The 16,574-nt window shown below is 41.3% G+C and overlaps 1 protein-coding gene across 1 annotated transcript in view; it reads right to left on the reverse strand.

Moving 5' to 3' along the window:
- The window catches only part of GNAL (G protein subunit alpha L), a 322,167-nt gene extending 306,886 nt beyond the window's left edge, over positions 1–15,281 (reverse strand). The window contains exon 1 of the mRNA XM_034762589.1: positions 14,542–15,281. Coding sequence (XP_034618480.1) covers positions 14,542–15,013 — 472 coding nt within the window. The 5' untranslated portion in view covers positions 15,014–15,281. The remainder of the gene's footprint in view (positions 1–14,541) is intronic.
- Positions 15,282–16,574: the final 1,293 nt, after the last annotated feature.

Below are 16,574 nucleotides of genomic sequence, written 5' to 3' on the forward strand. Positions count from 1 at the left end.
ATTTTTCTTTTACCTTAATTATACTACCGTAGGGGCCGCTATAACATATTCCCGAGGTTCAATACTGCTGTTTCGGTGGGGCAGCGCTGGGGAAGAGGGTTTAATTCCGTGGAGCAGATGGCGTGCGCGGGGGGGGGGGGGGGGTTGGGCGGCGGTGGTGTTTCAGGGGGAGCTGGGTGGCGCTGGGGGCGGGGGTTGGTGGCGCTTGGGGGGGTTTCGGCCCTCAGTTATTTTCTTTGGAGTAATATGGCCCTTGCCGCTTTACGAGTTGTGCAGGCCTGCTCTACTGGCTGAGCTAACAAGTGATCTTGTGTTGGAGCTGCAGATCCGATTAATGCAACAGTGATTTTAGGTTAAAGTTCAGGGGGGAAAATGAATGCAATGACGACATTTGAGGTGGGGGCCCAAATGCACTAGTACTGTATGCGGGTGTGACATTCCCCACAGTGCAATCTGGACAGTTTAACAGTGGTGTCCCTTCAACTCTCCAATTGGGGTGCCTTTTACACTGCTTCACTGTGAGAACAACCACTCCTGGTCTGTTTACACATTGTGCATTCTAGAGACTATCACCCCGAGCAGAATTATCTGAGTGTTTCTATCCAGCCATTCCTAAATTACATTGCACAGTGACACCAGCAAATTCCCAGTCCCAGACTTGTGCCCAGAAATGGGTGCCTTGTACAGTGTAAACTCATAGGAAGTACATCATTTCACTAAGAGAAAATGATATGCACAAACCCTGTTATCTCAAACGGAGTTTCCAAATATTTCAATCCAACCACACACTGGTTAAGATAAAATAATAAAACAAGTTTATTAACATCTATCTTTCTGTAGTTTAAGTGATTACAAGTAATGAGGCATAAAAGTCAGAATTGGTACCAAGAAATAAAAGGTAAAATGCAAACTAATACCCAAGAATACGATTTTGTCACGGATTCTGTGATTTGAATGGCCCTCCATGATGGCTTCCGCTTCAGCCCCCGCTGCCCACAGAGGTGGGGCTGGAGGAGCAGTCAGTCCCCTCCCCACTGCAGCGGTGGAGCTCGAGCTGGCAGCTGCCCCTCTGCCCCTAGACAAGTCACAGGCTTCCATGAATTTTTGTTTATTTTCTGTGACCTGTCCATGACTTTTACTAAAAATAACCATGACAAAAATCTTACCCTTACTAATACTTAACTTACCAAGCTATGTGAACTTGAAGCAAAAAGTTCTCTCTCACCACATGCTCCCAGCAGTCTGGCTAAATATCTTCAGCCAGGACCATTCCCCCAGTTCATGATGCTTCCTGTGTCTTTCAAATGTTGTTGATGCTGAGAATAGAGATGAGGGGAGAGAGGTGATTTACAGACTCTGTTCTCCCTTCTTATAGCATTTCTCATCTTTGAGAATCATCTCCAGCTGGGGTTCAGACGACAGTAAATCTGTTTGCCAAGATGTAAATTTCTCACTCACAGCTGCAGCAGCCGGGGGCTGTGGGGTACCCCTACTACCTGCAGCTCTGGGGCTCCCCCGCTGCCCCTGGGGGCCAGGAGCTGCGGGGTACCCTGCCACACACAGCTCTAGGGAACAGCTGCACTGCCCGCTGCTCTGGCAGCCTCGGGCAGCTGGCCCTGGGAAATCGCCTGAACAGTGGCTGATGAGGCTGCCCCTGGAGACTGCCTGAGCAGCATTCCTGGGAGCAGTGGGGGCCAGAGCAGGCTGCGCTCCCCACGCCCCCCCCAGCAGCTGGTGCCGCAGGCTCCCCCCAACATTCAATCAGGGTATTTATGGTATAAGTCATGGACAGGTCACGGGCCATGATTTTTTGTTTCTTGCTCGTGACCTGTCCATGACTTTTACTAAAAATACCTGTGATTAAATAGTAGCCTTGCTCATTACTTGTACTCACTTAAAATCTCTTTGTAGTTAATACACTTATTTTATTGTTTTATCTAATCCAGTGTGCTTAAATTGAAGTGTCTGAATACCTACTTGAGATAATAAGATGATTAGTCCCTTAAAGGAATAACGGATTTAAAATATTTGTACTGTGCAGGAGAGGGCTGGGTAGTACAGTACATCATTTCTGTGGGGGGGAAAAAAATCTAGGACTGGGGGTGTGTTCGGATCACCCTGCAGTATAACCAAGGCTGGTGAGAGCCAGAGTGTAACCCAAGTATGGGTGGCAGGCTGCAGTTACACACAGACACTCAGGGTGTGACTTGCATGCTGGCAGGCTTCTGTGAAATTTACAAGTTGCTCTTGCTGTTGATAATGCCTTAAAAAGACATGGAACTCTAGTTAACTGGCTCAAAAAGGCAGTTCCTTTAATCTGGAATGCATCCTTTTATATCAGAATTTCAAAGCAAACTGAAGGCAGTCATATCCTACAATGTACCTGACAGACTCTATGGATCAGAATCTCTTTTTGCCAACTATATAGTGTTTGAGTCATTTGTCAAGGCTCAGATGTCACACAATTTTAGCAACCATGAAAATATTGCGTATTTTCCCTTGCAAGAAGAGTTCATCCATAATTTTGATTCGTACATGATAAGGGAAGCACCATGCGATGGCAGTGTAACAGCACTTGAATATTGAAGGGGGGAAACTCAGTCATTGCTTCTCATGTCCAGTGTGGCATTACATACACTTGTAGTGCCATTAATGTCAGTGTCTGGGGAAAGATCACTCTGTTCAGAAAAGTTTAAGACAAACATTGCATGCGCGTCTCCAAAGACCAACTTGGGCAGCTCAATGGTTTGTACTACAATAAGGACAAACTCAAATTTAAAGAGCAAATCTGGAATCATCTCCTGGTTCTAGCAAAATAATAATGCATTCCCATACCCATTAAAAAAAAAAAAAAAAGGCCCAAGATTCTCTCCCCTCAGCCTCCAACCTCCTAGCTGTGGGACTGGACAAAATTCTGTGATTTAGATTGTGTTAGGCTTGTTACAAAAATAAAGCTTTAACTTTTGATTCTCAATATCTGTCATTCAATAAATTGTCTGAATCCTATCTTAGTTTCCTACAACTGTGAAAATTAAAATGAATACAATAAATATTTAAAACCCATGATTTTGGACTACTGAGGAAATTTAAAATTTTAAAAGTGTTTACAAATAAGTCTATATTATCCATTAAAATTCTAAAAAAATAAAAATTCTGCCAAGCTTAAAAACAAGTAATGCCCACATTTCACTGGATCTGATCCAACAAGCTCTGCACAAATCACTGAAAATTTCCAGTTTTAGCCAATAAGAGTATCTACTAAAACCAATATTTTGGCACTATTTCCTTTTAGAGTTAGTGCATTGTACCACTTAATTTTATGTTATGAAGTCAATCCATGACTTTGTGAGACACATTACAATAGTAATGTAATAGTGACAGCCACAGCTAATGAGCATGAATACTGCACACATTTTATGTCCAAGTACTTTCATCGTTCAGTTTGCTGACTGAATACCTCAACAATTAGATACTTCTACAAACGTGAAATTTTCCTCAATAAATTCATTTTCCAATGTACCTGTACTAAATACATTATATTTTACGATGCCCAAAAGTTCCAGATCTACAAAGTACATATGAATGAACAAGTTATTCCTTTGTCTACATATTCTCAGTGTGTCCTGTCTTCTCTACGGAGGTCTTTTAGGTTGCAAGTTCTTCAGGGAAGGGAAACTGTTTTTTGTAATACCATGGATTTCTTTGAGGAAATATTGTTCCACCTTATCACTAGGTTGTTCAAACTGCAAATTTCTACTAATCGTTCACAATTTTGGTTCATGTCCAAGCCTCTGCCTCACTAACCCATCATTGTTACTTCCAACCTTTGAGTTAAAAAATAATCAGTCACTATGATATATTTTGGGATCTTGGAGGACATATCCTTTAACAAATCATAAAACACATCTTTTTCCTCATTTGGCTTTTTTGTTGGTGTATAGCACTGTATGACAGAGTTTTGGGAGGGAAAATCTAGTCTGAAAGTGAGCTCTGATAATGCTTTCTTTGACTGATTCCCACCTAGTCAGTATGCTTGCTCTGCTTCAACTGACATTAGGATTGCTACGCCACCTTCATGTCTACCATCCCCATTCCTGGAGCAGATGATGTGGGCAGTGACCATAACCCTCACTAATTTGAAGATGAAGTTAAAGAGGATGAAGAAGGTTAAAAGAAGACAGACTGTCGACCGTGCACAACTAAAAAATCCAAATACAACAAGGATGCAACATGACTTCTATGACAAGTTAATATAGACACCATCAGAAAAGAGAAAGAGGGTAAACTAGAGAAACATTACACTGAAGAATAGAGAAAGCAGTCAAATCCATCAACATGACACTCAGAAGCCTGAACTGACCAGCACAAGACTGAAATGGACACTATATACCTGAGGGTGCAGGTAGAGAATGAAGGGAAAAAAAAGAAAACCCTGCCATTTGTCTTGTGTAATTCCAAGCACATCACAAGGATGTAAACAATAGTAATAGCCAAGGGTATCCCATTTTTAAAATGGGACAAGAAATAGCAAGCCCATAACAGGTTCAATGTTTCCAGTCAGACACTTACAACAGCATACACTTGCATTTTGTAGCACAAATGTCCAACATTTGGGGGGGGGGGGGGAATCAACTTCCCTCATCACTGATTGCGTGTAGTGGATTTTTGAAGCTTGAAGCCTCTGACATGTAGGAATGGGATATTCTAGAACACTTTTGAAGTCTAGTCAGTCAGCACTCCTGTTGCAAAAATCTATTTTACATTGCAAGTATCTTAATGCCACACATCTGATATTCACTGATCTTCCTTAAAGAAATCTACATCATAAAGCTACTGCATTCTAACTCCAAATTCCATTGAAGCCTATTCTAAACTCACTTCTAAGGTCACAGAAAGAATGGGTCTCCATAACTGGAGAGGTTATGTTGCAGCAGAGTTGTTTAACACCTTGTGCAAAATTCACCCCACTTTTTAAAGAAGATAAAAAGTGGGGGGGGGGGAAGCAAGTTGCTCCATATTAAGCTACATGTGCTCCAAAGGACAAGATTCTGTGGTCTATGCCTTCTGCAATGTATTACAGACTTCATTCTTCCTACTGGAAAAACCTTATTATCCTATCAAAATGTTTCAGAAATGAGATATGGAATATATCACATATATTACCAAAGATTTTCTCTTTGACGGTTACAATAGAAACGCTATGCAGAGAGAATCATGTTCTGATTTATTGTTACTGCAAATATTCTCAAGCTTGTTGCTTATCTCTACTGTGTGTACTAAACCATACCATGAATGGAATGTTTTCCTTCCTCACAGTTTTAAGAGGCCAGTTGGACAATGATCTTGAATTTGTTTCTCAGAAACACATTTCCTTCTTAGAGAGACACTATCAACTCAACCATCCCCAAACATTTGTTTCAAAGTTTCACATCTGCTATAAAATTTCAACACCCAATATAACTAGAATTGAAAGAAGTTACCAAAACACACCCTATTCCCCCCCCCATTTGTTTACTTTGTGTATTTAAATGAATAGTGTCACTATTCCCATGTCTAAATTATAAAACATCAACCAGATAAGAGAAAAAGCCTTAGAATTAAAAAATAAAAAACAAAATCAAAAGACAGGTTATTTAGAGTGCTCTGGCCATAACTGGAACTTTTAGTGAATTTAAAAACATTTATGTTGATCGTCTCCTTTAACTACACCTCAAAATGACTATCAAACATTTATACTGGAAGATATTTCCTAATGTCATGCCTTGATGTTATTACATTCCAAGACTGGGTCTTGTCTTTTGATGGTTTGTACACAAAGACTAAACATCATACAGGCAGACAAAAAATGCTGAGAACAGAAATACAGAATTTCTTTAATACTGCCTATCAGTTCTGATCCCACTCTTTGAAGCCTCATACAAACAGTGAATTATCTCTGCTTAGACAATCTGCTTAATGCAGTTTATTAAGAAAAAAAGTAAAGTATCTTAAATCCCTGACCTTGTAACTTTACAGTCTTATGTGCAGAAGCGGAATAAAAAGGATTTTAACATATACATGTGCAATATTAAAAGAATATTAATCACTGCTGATCAACTTGCTTTGCAATGATATTCTTACAGATATTCTCATCCTTCACTCCCTTGTTTTCAACTGAGAAAATATAAGAACGAAGTATAAGCTATGGCAGATGGTAAATATTAGATTGTCTCAAATAATTGTTCTACAAAGGCCAAATTCATTCCTGATCTAGAGCAACTGAGGGAAATAAGTGGATTTACACCAGAACTAAATTTAGCCTCAACTTCCTACTTCCCTTCCCCACCCTGTGGGGCTTTTTTGGGGTGGGGTGGGGGATGAAGGCTAAGCCTCTTATTGTCTTAAGAAAATTTTGTTCTAACAATTTCCTTTGGGCACTAAGGTAAGATGTTCAATCTCATAATGCTGCAAACAATTACAGGTCATGAGACAGAAAACAAGCTTGTGACTGACAGAGACATTCTGTCTGTGGAATTAAAGATATACTGGCTGGTATTACTGTTCCATCAAATGAATTATTTCAGCATTTCTATCTACAACATTTAAACAAAAACAAACAATTCAAAGTTGAAAATTTTATTTACTGAAAAGGAGGATTATTACACAATGCAAAAAGGGATTATTGTTTGCTTTATTTTAAAAAAAATGTTAATGAAGTACATTCTCTACTTGATATAGAACCCTGTATGGTCAGAGAAGGAGATTGAGATTTTAGAATTTTAGTCCTGACCCTGTCATCATCTGCAGTGTGATCTTGGTTAAGAAGCATCTGTTCTGTGTCTCAGTTTACTCATGTTTAAAATGGAGTCAATATGTATAGAGCATGAAAAATACATTCATCCTGTGTAAAGTGACAATTTCTTCAGCTGTTTGTTTCCTTTTAAAGAATACTTATTTCTTTATAGGTGGAAATCAAGCTTTCTAAATGTTAAATGATGCAATGCTAACTTCAGCTGACTACAGACAGCTCAAGTGCCTCTGCTCAGGACTTCAGCATCAACAGAAGGAAGTTAGCAAAACTGGTGAGTCTCATTGCTGCTACTCAGAACCTAGAGACCAAGTAGAGCTGCTGAAGAGAATCATGTCATTCTGCTGCTTGGGAAAGCAATGATCAGCAGCAGAGGCAAACAAATAGACTATTCACAGGCATATACCACCAAAATAAGGTTGAAGGAAAGACTGAGAAAAGATATCCTATACCATTGCAGTCAGGAGGTTCAGGGAAGAAAATTATTCCTTCCTTACACCACCCACATGATGCATTGAGTTGTTCAAGTTTATCAGGCACCTAATCATTAGAGGCTGATAAGAAGGAACCGTGGAAAGCACTCTAATAAAAATTTCAGCACTTCCTCTTTCCCACAAGCTGGCCCGGGTGCTGAGTTTCTCATCAGAGAATTGCCCTGAAAGCTTATTTTACTTATCTTTCATATCAATTTAAGTCTAGAAGTTGTATGATAAATTTCTGTAAAGTCCCCTCAAAAATGTGGGGCAGTTTAATTTATGAAGTATGATGCTAGAATGAAAAAGGCACTATGGAGTATTATAAACATTACAATTACTGTATTTGGACACATCTAAAAGGAAAAATATATGCATGATTGAAATACCACATGAGGGCCTCTATTAGACAGCGGAAAGTTTTAAAACATACCTTAAAAAAAAAAAAAAAAAAAAAAAACAGCCCTCTTCTCCTGAATCATTCTTCTATAACATGTAAGCCTGATGTAAATTTAAATCCCAGAACACCCCCTTAAATATTTTAAATCCACTTTACAGTCTGAGCTAATGAAAACTATATAAAAAGCAATACAATAGTGCATCAGATTTTCATGCTAACTTATCAATTCTACCAAATGTCTATTTTGACATTTTTAGGAAACTACTATACAGAAGTCTGAATCCATAGCATACTCTGATGATTGTAGGATCTGTCTCTTCAGAGCAGATACACATTCTCCAAAACTTACTGCTCCCTTCCACATTCATTAAGAGTGGAGAAGACTTAAAAAAATTTTTTTTAAAGAAAAGCAGGCAAAAAAAAAAGTTTGAAATAGGTTAATAATTAGGCAAGGGTTGAGTACAAGTAATCAGTGGCCAAAAGCAAAAGAGAAACTAACAATGGTTAGATCAAGAATCAGTTTCAGCAGCTTGCACATGATTTTAGTTTCTTTTTAATTAATTTGTGCACCTATCACTGTCCTGAGCACACTGCTTATTGGCCTTTTTTTTTTTTTTTTTTTTTTAAATTTTTTATGTGCGTTTTCCAGGTAGGTTGTAAGCTCTTCCCTCTTCTCCTGTGTTTGTATCGCACTTAGCATAAGATCGTAAAGCACAGCATTTGGTAAGATGTCAGAATGACATGAAAGATTTGGTTGTTTTAAGAGCCATTTGCTTTAATATGATGGTAAAATACATAACAGACCTTTAACTCAGAGACTTAAGAAATTCTGTTCCTGACACTTGTACGTTCAGGTCTGTATTATAATTGCCTACATACAATGGGTCCTGAATCTATCAGCACAAAACAATAAGATCATTAGTCTAGTAACAACAGTCAGTGCTCTGCCAACAAGAATGTGTGATTGATATTCCACAGAACGTCAGATATGATGCTCCAATTAATTCAGTTACAGCACATGCTATCACTTTCTAGTAGTACAGAAGTTTATTACAAGCACAACAATACAGTCAGAGAGGTTTTTAAGCAGGCATGTACTAGAGGGGCCAACTTCTGGCTTAACAATAAGAGTCCGCACCTATATTTGCGCTGAAGAAGAAGGTGGACAATTACAGACTTTAAAAATATTTTTTTTTTATTTAAAAAAAGATTTAATTTCATGTTTTCTCTTTAAAAAAATGCTGCATCTATAACCCCCATCCAAATTTTAATGAGTTAAAGAGTGCTGCTTTTTTAATTATGTACAGAATCAAGGGGTCTGAGGTTAACTCAAGATTTATAAAGATAGCACAATGTCAGGTACCGCATTAAATAAATATCTATATTATTTTCAGTCTTTACAACTGAATCAATACTGGTATTTACAATTTTTTTTCCAAATGTAAGTGCTTTCAGTTTCTGTTGTGCAGAAAAGCTTTTTCCTTAATTACTTGGTTTCAGTTTAGCTAACAAGTGCAAAAAGAACATTTTCTTCATTTGGATTAGTTTCCTTCAAAGTTGAGGAACGAATTCAGAGTTGAAAAACCAGGAAAGCTTGTTTTTGCTCTTCCAATATATGAATAAAAACTGGGTGGGAGATGATGACAGTTACTAGTCAGTTAGCTGGGGTCTAACTGATTCCTTCCTGACCCTGAACATGGCAATTTTCTCTCAGATCAGATGGGCAGAGACCTCAGGGTTTCCGCCTTTCTCTGCAGCATGGGGCCTGGGTCACTTCCTGGTCTGAACTAGAATGAGGGCTTGTCTATACAGATGCTACATATATGGATGGGAGGATTCTCTGGTTACAGTTGCCAACCCTCCAGGATTGTCCTGGAGTCTCCAGGAATTAAAGATTTTTTCCACCCCCCTGAGCAATGTAGTTATATCAACCTAATTTTATAGTGTAGACTAGGCCAAAGTGGTGGATCCTCTGCTACCTGAAGTCTTTAAATCAAGATTTGAGGACTTCAGTAACTTAGCCAGAGGTTATGGGCGGGTGAGGTTCTGTGGTCTGCAACGTGCAGGAGGTCAGACCAGATGATCACGATGGTCCCTTGCGGCCCTCGAGTCTATGAGTAGAGCCCTGCATGGATGCAAACACTGTATCCACACCTGATCCGCGAACACTGTCTGTGGATATCCATGGATATAGAGCAGATATCTACAGATTTGCATCTATCTATGAGTCTATGAGATTTTAAAAAGGTATTTAGGTGCCCAAAAATACAGATTGGATGCAAACACTCATTGATTTTGCTGAGAGTTAGGCAGCTAAGCTATTTAAGCATTTCTGAAAACCCCACAAGGCATCTATCTGTATCTTTGGGCACGTAAATACCTTTGAAAACCTGGCCCATGGTGACCAGAAACAATCCATCAATTCAATACCTATGTCAATACTATTGCTTAATCAGTTTTAAACACAAAATGTGTTTTGATCAACTTTGTTTTCTTGTGTATCCAGCACGTTTATGGTAGTTTTATGTAAATAAAAAAAATCCAATGTTAAAATGCTGCTTCTGTACATTTTTAATTGGATGGAAATTGGAATTCAAACACGGCTTGACAAACATCCATAAAAATCATTGCCTAGTAAATAAGCGATGCACCATTCATCATTTTTTAAAAAAGTAAAAACTGATAATCTGAATAAATCTATGTAAAGCTATATAATTGTTTTAATAAATGTGTATAGATATAATGTATTCTCCTGGAAAGTAAAAAGTATCACCATCTTTATTGTAAAGGCTATATTTGGTTGTAAATCAGCATGTATTAATCCTTATGCCAACCAAACAGAATGAACTTACTTTAGGAAAACAGCTAGAAAGTACAAACGCAAAACAAGATTAAAAGCAATAATTTAAATCAATGTTTCCAGCTTGATTAAAAAAAAACAAAAAACTGTGATTTAAATCAATCCACTTTAGCAAAAAAACGACAAGAGGTGTAATTACAACTGTTATGTTAGTGCAACTTTATGTGTCAATAACCCCTTAGAACAATGATGTGGGTGAGAACTCACAGCCTTCAATTCTCCATTAATGAAGTAGAAATGGAGAGCAAAAGAGATTCTGTGATTAAATAACTCAATAAACATGCACAAATGACTAATGGTACATAAAAGAATCAAATTTAAAGTTCTATTTATAAGTTACTTTATTCAGTTACCAATCATAACATTCCCAATTTAAAATAAAATTGACATCACATAACGTGTCTGAAATTTTATATAAGACATCTTCAGAGAGTCAAAGTTTAAGGGCAGAATGAACCACCAGATAATCAAATCTGATCTCAGGTACATTGGAGGCCACTAAACCTTGCACAGCCATCCCTGCAGTAAGCCCAGCAATCAGAATTAGATCAAAGTATTATAAACCCCAGGAGACAAGCTATTATGTGCCACAGGCAAAGAACAAGAGGAACTGAGGTGTACCAATGCATGAGCCCTCCACAATGGCAGGACATTAATTTGGAGAGCTATGCCCAGATGATCCTACCCCTATCCCACAATCCCCAACACAGTTTCAGAATTATACATTACAGTTTAAACTATTAAAAATGCTGATGAGTTTATCTACTGAAAGGCTCAAGGTGGCCATGATTTTTTCAACATGATAAAAATGTTAAAGAAAAAAAAAAATCCACCAACACATACAAGCTTTGCAATTATAAAAAAAAAAAAAAAAGTTAAACATACATATTTAAGACTTTCAGCAGTCATAATTTACATATCTAATGACAGAAGTCTCTGACTGGTTTCAGTTAATTTCTTCTATGTTAAGAATTTTTGCATACAATAGGGCTGCATGCCTCTAGTGCAAAATGTACATAGAAAAAAATAAATGTTTATGTATTGTTTTGAATATGTGAAGAGCTATATAAAACAAAGTTTTATTTATTTTATTCAAGTTTAGTTTGGCAAGCAACTTTTCTTTCTCACACCTTTTTTCAATTTTTGAAGGACAGTGACCCCTTAAAAAGTAATTAATTTAAACCCTGATCTTGCAGCTGGTTCCAGCCCCGTGATCCCTTGCATTTACATGGAGGAACAAGGGGGTCACAGGTGTGGACCTCATTAAAGGACCCAGGAATTAATGTTAAAATGAGATCCCTAGTGCATTTGTTCAGAATTATCAACAAACAAAAACAAAAAAAAACCCACCTTGCTATTATCTCTAAGGGGCTTAAACAATTTTCAGACGTTTTTAAAAACAATACATGATTACTATAAATGAAAGAATAGGGGAATATATTTCTCTATTTTGTTTGTTTCCCATGTGTATCTGACAGAACTTTGTATCTAGCTACTGTTAGGGTTTCTCTTGCTTAGGCCATTTCCTTTTCACACAGCAGAAGAGAGTATTTTTTTAAATAGGAAAAGGTGAATGTAAAAGCAAGTATCTTGGTGAGGGGACATCAGGGGCAGGAAAAATATATAGTTATTTTAAAGTAGGCCATATTTCAAGTTGATAGCGTCCTTTTATAAAGAAGGATTTTCTATCCACACAACAATATACAAGGAAAGAAGTTACGATGTATCAGACAGAGCTTGAACAATTTACTTTATATATCTGAAAAAATGAACTGCAAAGAGGAGAAATAGTGTTTTGCCAGTTACTGTTTCTCTGATATACAGAGACTTTTTAGAAAGCTGATTTTTTTCAGTTATTAATTTAGACATAAGCTCCTCTCACTTATTCTTTGCTGCAGAACCTGAGCAGCGATAGCAACACAAGGCTCCTGCAGCTTTACCTGTCCCAAATGAGCGATGAAACAATGCCAATTTCTTAGGCCCAGATCCTAAAAGACTTACATACATGCTAAACTTTACATGCTGCAAGTAGTCTCCTTGACTACAGTGGGGCATCACAGTGCATAAAATTAAGCACATACTTAAAATCTTTGCTGGATTGGGGCCTATGACAGCAACATACCATCCCCCCTTCCCTAATTTGAGAACAGGAAGAGCTGCAGATTAGACTATAATTACTATTGAGGTTTTTGAAGTGCTGAGCTAATATTTTTAGTATAGGTAGCAGCTTAGTGGGTGGGGGAAGAGAAAAAAAAATATTGTATCCTTCTTGAAGAGCTTTGTGTCTCTCTGGTCTACTATTTAATGCCTCCACATTAAAAGACCACACACTAACTCCATTTATTTGCCAGCAACCTTTTGTTCAAACAATGGCTCTTTAGAGGCAGGCCACTGTTCAGGGACAACTGCTTCTTCTGTCCACATTGGTATCAACCACACTGTTTTACAGATCAGAAAGAAAATAAAAAAATAAATCATCAATGTATCTTAATAGGATATAAATTTTAAAGCTTAAGCATTGAAGTTGAACTGGTAAAGCGTGTGGTATGGGCCACTTTTATTTTTATAGAGAGTATTGTATTCCAAACAGTAGGAATTTCCCCCTATAATTACCAGCTGTGCTATATATTACAAACTTCCAGACAATAATCAAGTCTGTAGTTTATTTTTAGAATTTGAGTGATACTGTTCTGGTAAACATGAATTACACCTTAACATAAGGAAGTATCTTGGAGACTGCCATATTACATTGTTTTGTCGTCCCCCCCGCCCCCTAAAGTCAAATGAAGGAATGAGTTAAAGTACAGCTGTATAAATAAATATACCTATCCACACTCTACATGCATTACAGAGATCCAAGCCAACACACAAGACAACACATATTTGTACTTCCCTACCCCTACCCCCCCAAAAAAGGTATTTCAACATTAACATAAATTAGTGGTCATGCTCAGGAGGCACCCAAACCCCTTCCCTTAGACCATTAAAAAAAAAAAAAAAAAAAAAAAAAAAAACCCACACATAAAAACCCTGCAGTCTGACTATTCCATTTCCTGCAGGAAATTAGATTGTATTAGATACACTTACAGTATAAAAACCACAGGGGTATTAGCTGCGATTAAGCCTCTAGAGAAGACTATTAACTAATATCTGTAAAGAGCAAATGGCAAACAGCACATAGTATTTCCGAAAAAACAAGTCACCTTGCAGGGTTGTATTTTTGTTTGGTTTTGGGTTTTCCCCCCCTCTTGAAAATAGGTAAGTGAACCACTATCTTTGGAACAAGTATATGCTAAAGAATATACATACCCATGCCGAATTACTTTCCCTCATATGCCCTAGACCTTCCCTAAAATAACCAGCCCATTATTTCCTAGCATTACAGCAGTATGCTCATTACGAGCTACAAGCCCGTACTACCACTTCCTATTAAGCCATCAGTGGTTCCACAAAAGTAGCAAAGAGGAGGCTCTTTGACAGATCACATTCTTTATTCAAAAGCCATTTTCATCTTCCATGCATCTGATTTTTGAATTCCTGAGATGCCAGCACAAGCGCCGTTTACTTTTCGGCTAGACAACACAGACACACACACCGCATACCACGCACACCTCCTCCTCCTCCCAGCTGAAAATGAAGCCTGCTCGTTCCAATCTCCACATCACTTCTGCTTTGCTGCCTGGGTGGAGCAGCTCGCCTTTTATAGGGCTAGTTACAAATCAAATTCTCCATCGCAAAACCATTTCAAGACCCTGGGAGGTGGACACAGGGGAAGAAAAGGTGGAAACCTGGCTGGGGGAGAGAGAGGGCCAGCAACCTGGGGGAGGGGGAAAGGAGAAAGAAGGCGGGAGACAGAGGGAGAAGCAGAGCTGTAGAGAGGAGAAGAAAGGGGGAGAGGAGGAGAAGGACGAGACAAAGGAGGGACTATGGGGGACGCCAGAAGGGCTGGCTGGGAGCCCGGCTGGGCACCTGCCGGCCGAGGGCTGCGCGGGGGCGGCCCGACTCCCCCTTGCACACGTACCCAGCAGCAGCAGCCTGTGCGTTTGCTTGTACTCCCGCTTCTGCTCCTTCAGCGCCCGGTCTATGCTCTTGCTGACTTTCCTCGCCTCCTTCTCCGCCTCCCGCTCCTCCAGGCGCAGCTTCTCCCAGGGTCTCTGCAGCGCGGCCGCCTGAGGCGGCTGCCGGGGCTGTTTGCCGCCGGGCTTGGGCAGCGGCTGCCGCTCCGGGGCCGCCCCGTTGCCGCCTCCGTTCTGCAGCTGCAGCAGCGGCGGCGGCGGCCCGTCCGCCTCTCCCCCGGGCTTGTCTGCAGGGTGGAGCGAGCCCCCGGCCCCCGGCTGCCCGCAGCAGCTGCCTCCCCGCGGGGCTCCGAGCGGCTGCGGCGGGGGGGCCGTGTGCTCTGCGGGCTGCTCGGGCTCCGAGGCGGCGCTGGAGATGGAGCCGCCTCCACCGGGGTCCCCAAAGAGCCGCGGGCGCAGACTGTAGCAGAGCCCCATGGCTCGGTGCCCCTCCCGGGGACAGGCTCTAGCGCGGCGGGGCTGGCCTCAGCGCTCGCCGCTGGCCCTGCGCTGCCGGGGTCCGGCCGGGGAGGGGGCGGCGGGGAGCCCCTCACGGCCCCGTCGGGCCATCTTGCATTTTCCTCTCCGACTCCAGGCGGCTCCTCGGCTCAGATCACCTGACACGGAGCTGCCACAGCCGCCGCGTCCACCTTACCGTAAATACCCCAGCGTAAGCCCACCGCGCAGGCACAGAGCGGCGGGGAGGGGAGGCCCTCGGCCCACACTGACAGGCTCACAGCCATCCCCTCCCACAGAGCCTGACAGCTATCCCCTCGCACGTCACAGCCCCCACCGGCTCCCCACACACATTGCCCGCTCCTCCGCGCTCAGAGCCGTCCTCTCAGACCCCCCCCCCAACTATGTTATCGCACATCCCTTCCCTCACACACACAGCCCCCCACACTTCCCCATCGCCCCCTTCCCTTACCCGGACAGACACACCCTCTGTAAACATCTTCCTCAGACTTATCCCCCTTCCTCCTTTATACACTCACCCCCACCACATCCCTTACACCCAGACACCCTCCATAAACTTCCTCTCCTTTATACCCTCACCCCTTCCCTTACACCCAGACACCCTCTGTAAACGTCCTCTCCTTCTTCCTTTATACGATCAGCCCTCACCCCTTTCCGTACATCCAGACACCCTCCACAAACGTCCTCTCCTTCCTCCTTTATACACTCACCCCCACCCCTTCCCTTAAACCCAGACACCCTCCATAAACTTTCTCTCCTTCCTTCTTTATACATGCACCCCTCACCTCTTCCCGTACACCCAGACACCCTCCGTAAACGTCCTCTCCTTCCTCCTCTATACATGCACCCCTAACCCCTTCCCATACACCCAGACACCCTCCGTCAACTTCCTCTCCTTCCTTCTTTATACACTCACCCCTCATCCCTTCCCATACACCCAGACACCCTCCGTAAACATCCTCTCCTTCCTCCTTTATACACTCACCCCTCATCCCTTCCCATACACCCAGACACCCTCTGTAAACTTCCTCCTCAGACTTATCCCCCTTCCTCCTTTATATACGCACCCCTCACCACTTCTCTTACCCAGACACGCTCTATAAACTTCCTCCTCAGACTAATCCCCCTTCCTCCTTTATACATGCACCCCACATCCCTTCCCGTACACCCAGACACCCTCCGTAAACATCCTCTCCTTCCTCCTTTATAGACTCACCCCTCATCCCTTCCCGTACACCCAGACACCCTCCGTAAACTTCCTCTCCTTCCTCCTTTATAGACTCACCCCTCACCCCTTCCCATACACCCAGACACCCTCCGTAAACTTCCTCTCCTTCCTCCTTTATACACGCACCCCTCACCACTTCCCTTACACCAGACACTTTCTGTAAACTTCCTCCTCAGACTTATCCCCCTTCCTCCTTTATATATGCACCCCTCACCACTTCTCTTACCCTAGACACCTTCCATAAACTTCCTCCCCAACCCCCCTTCATCACTTACACACCCAGCCACCCCCCTC

This window comes from Trachemys scripta, chromosome 2 (genome assembly GCF_013100865.1).
Source record: "Trachemys scripta elegans isolate TJP31775 chromosome 2, CAS_Tse_1.0, whole genome shotgun sequence".
In the NCBI taxonomy this organism is placed as follows: Eukaryota; Metazoa; Chordata; order Testudines; family Emydidae; genus Trachemys; species Trachemys scripta.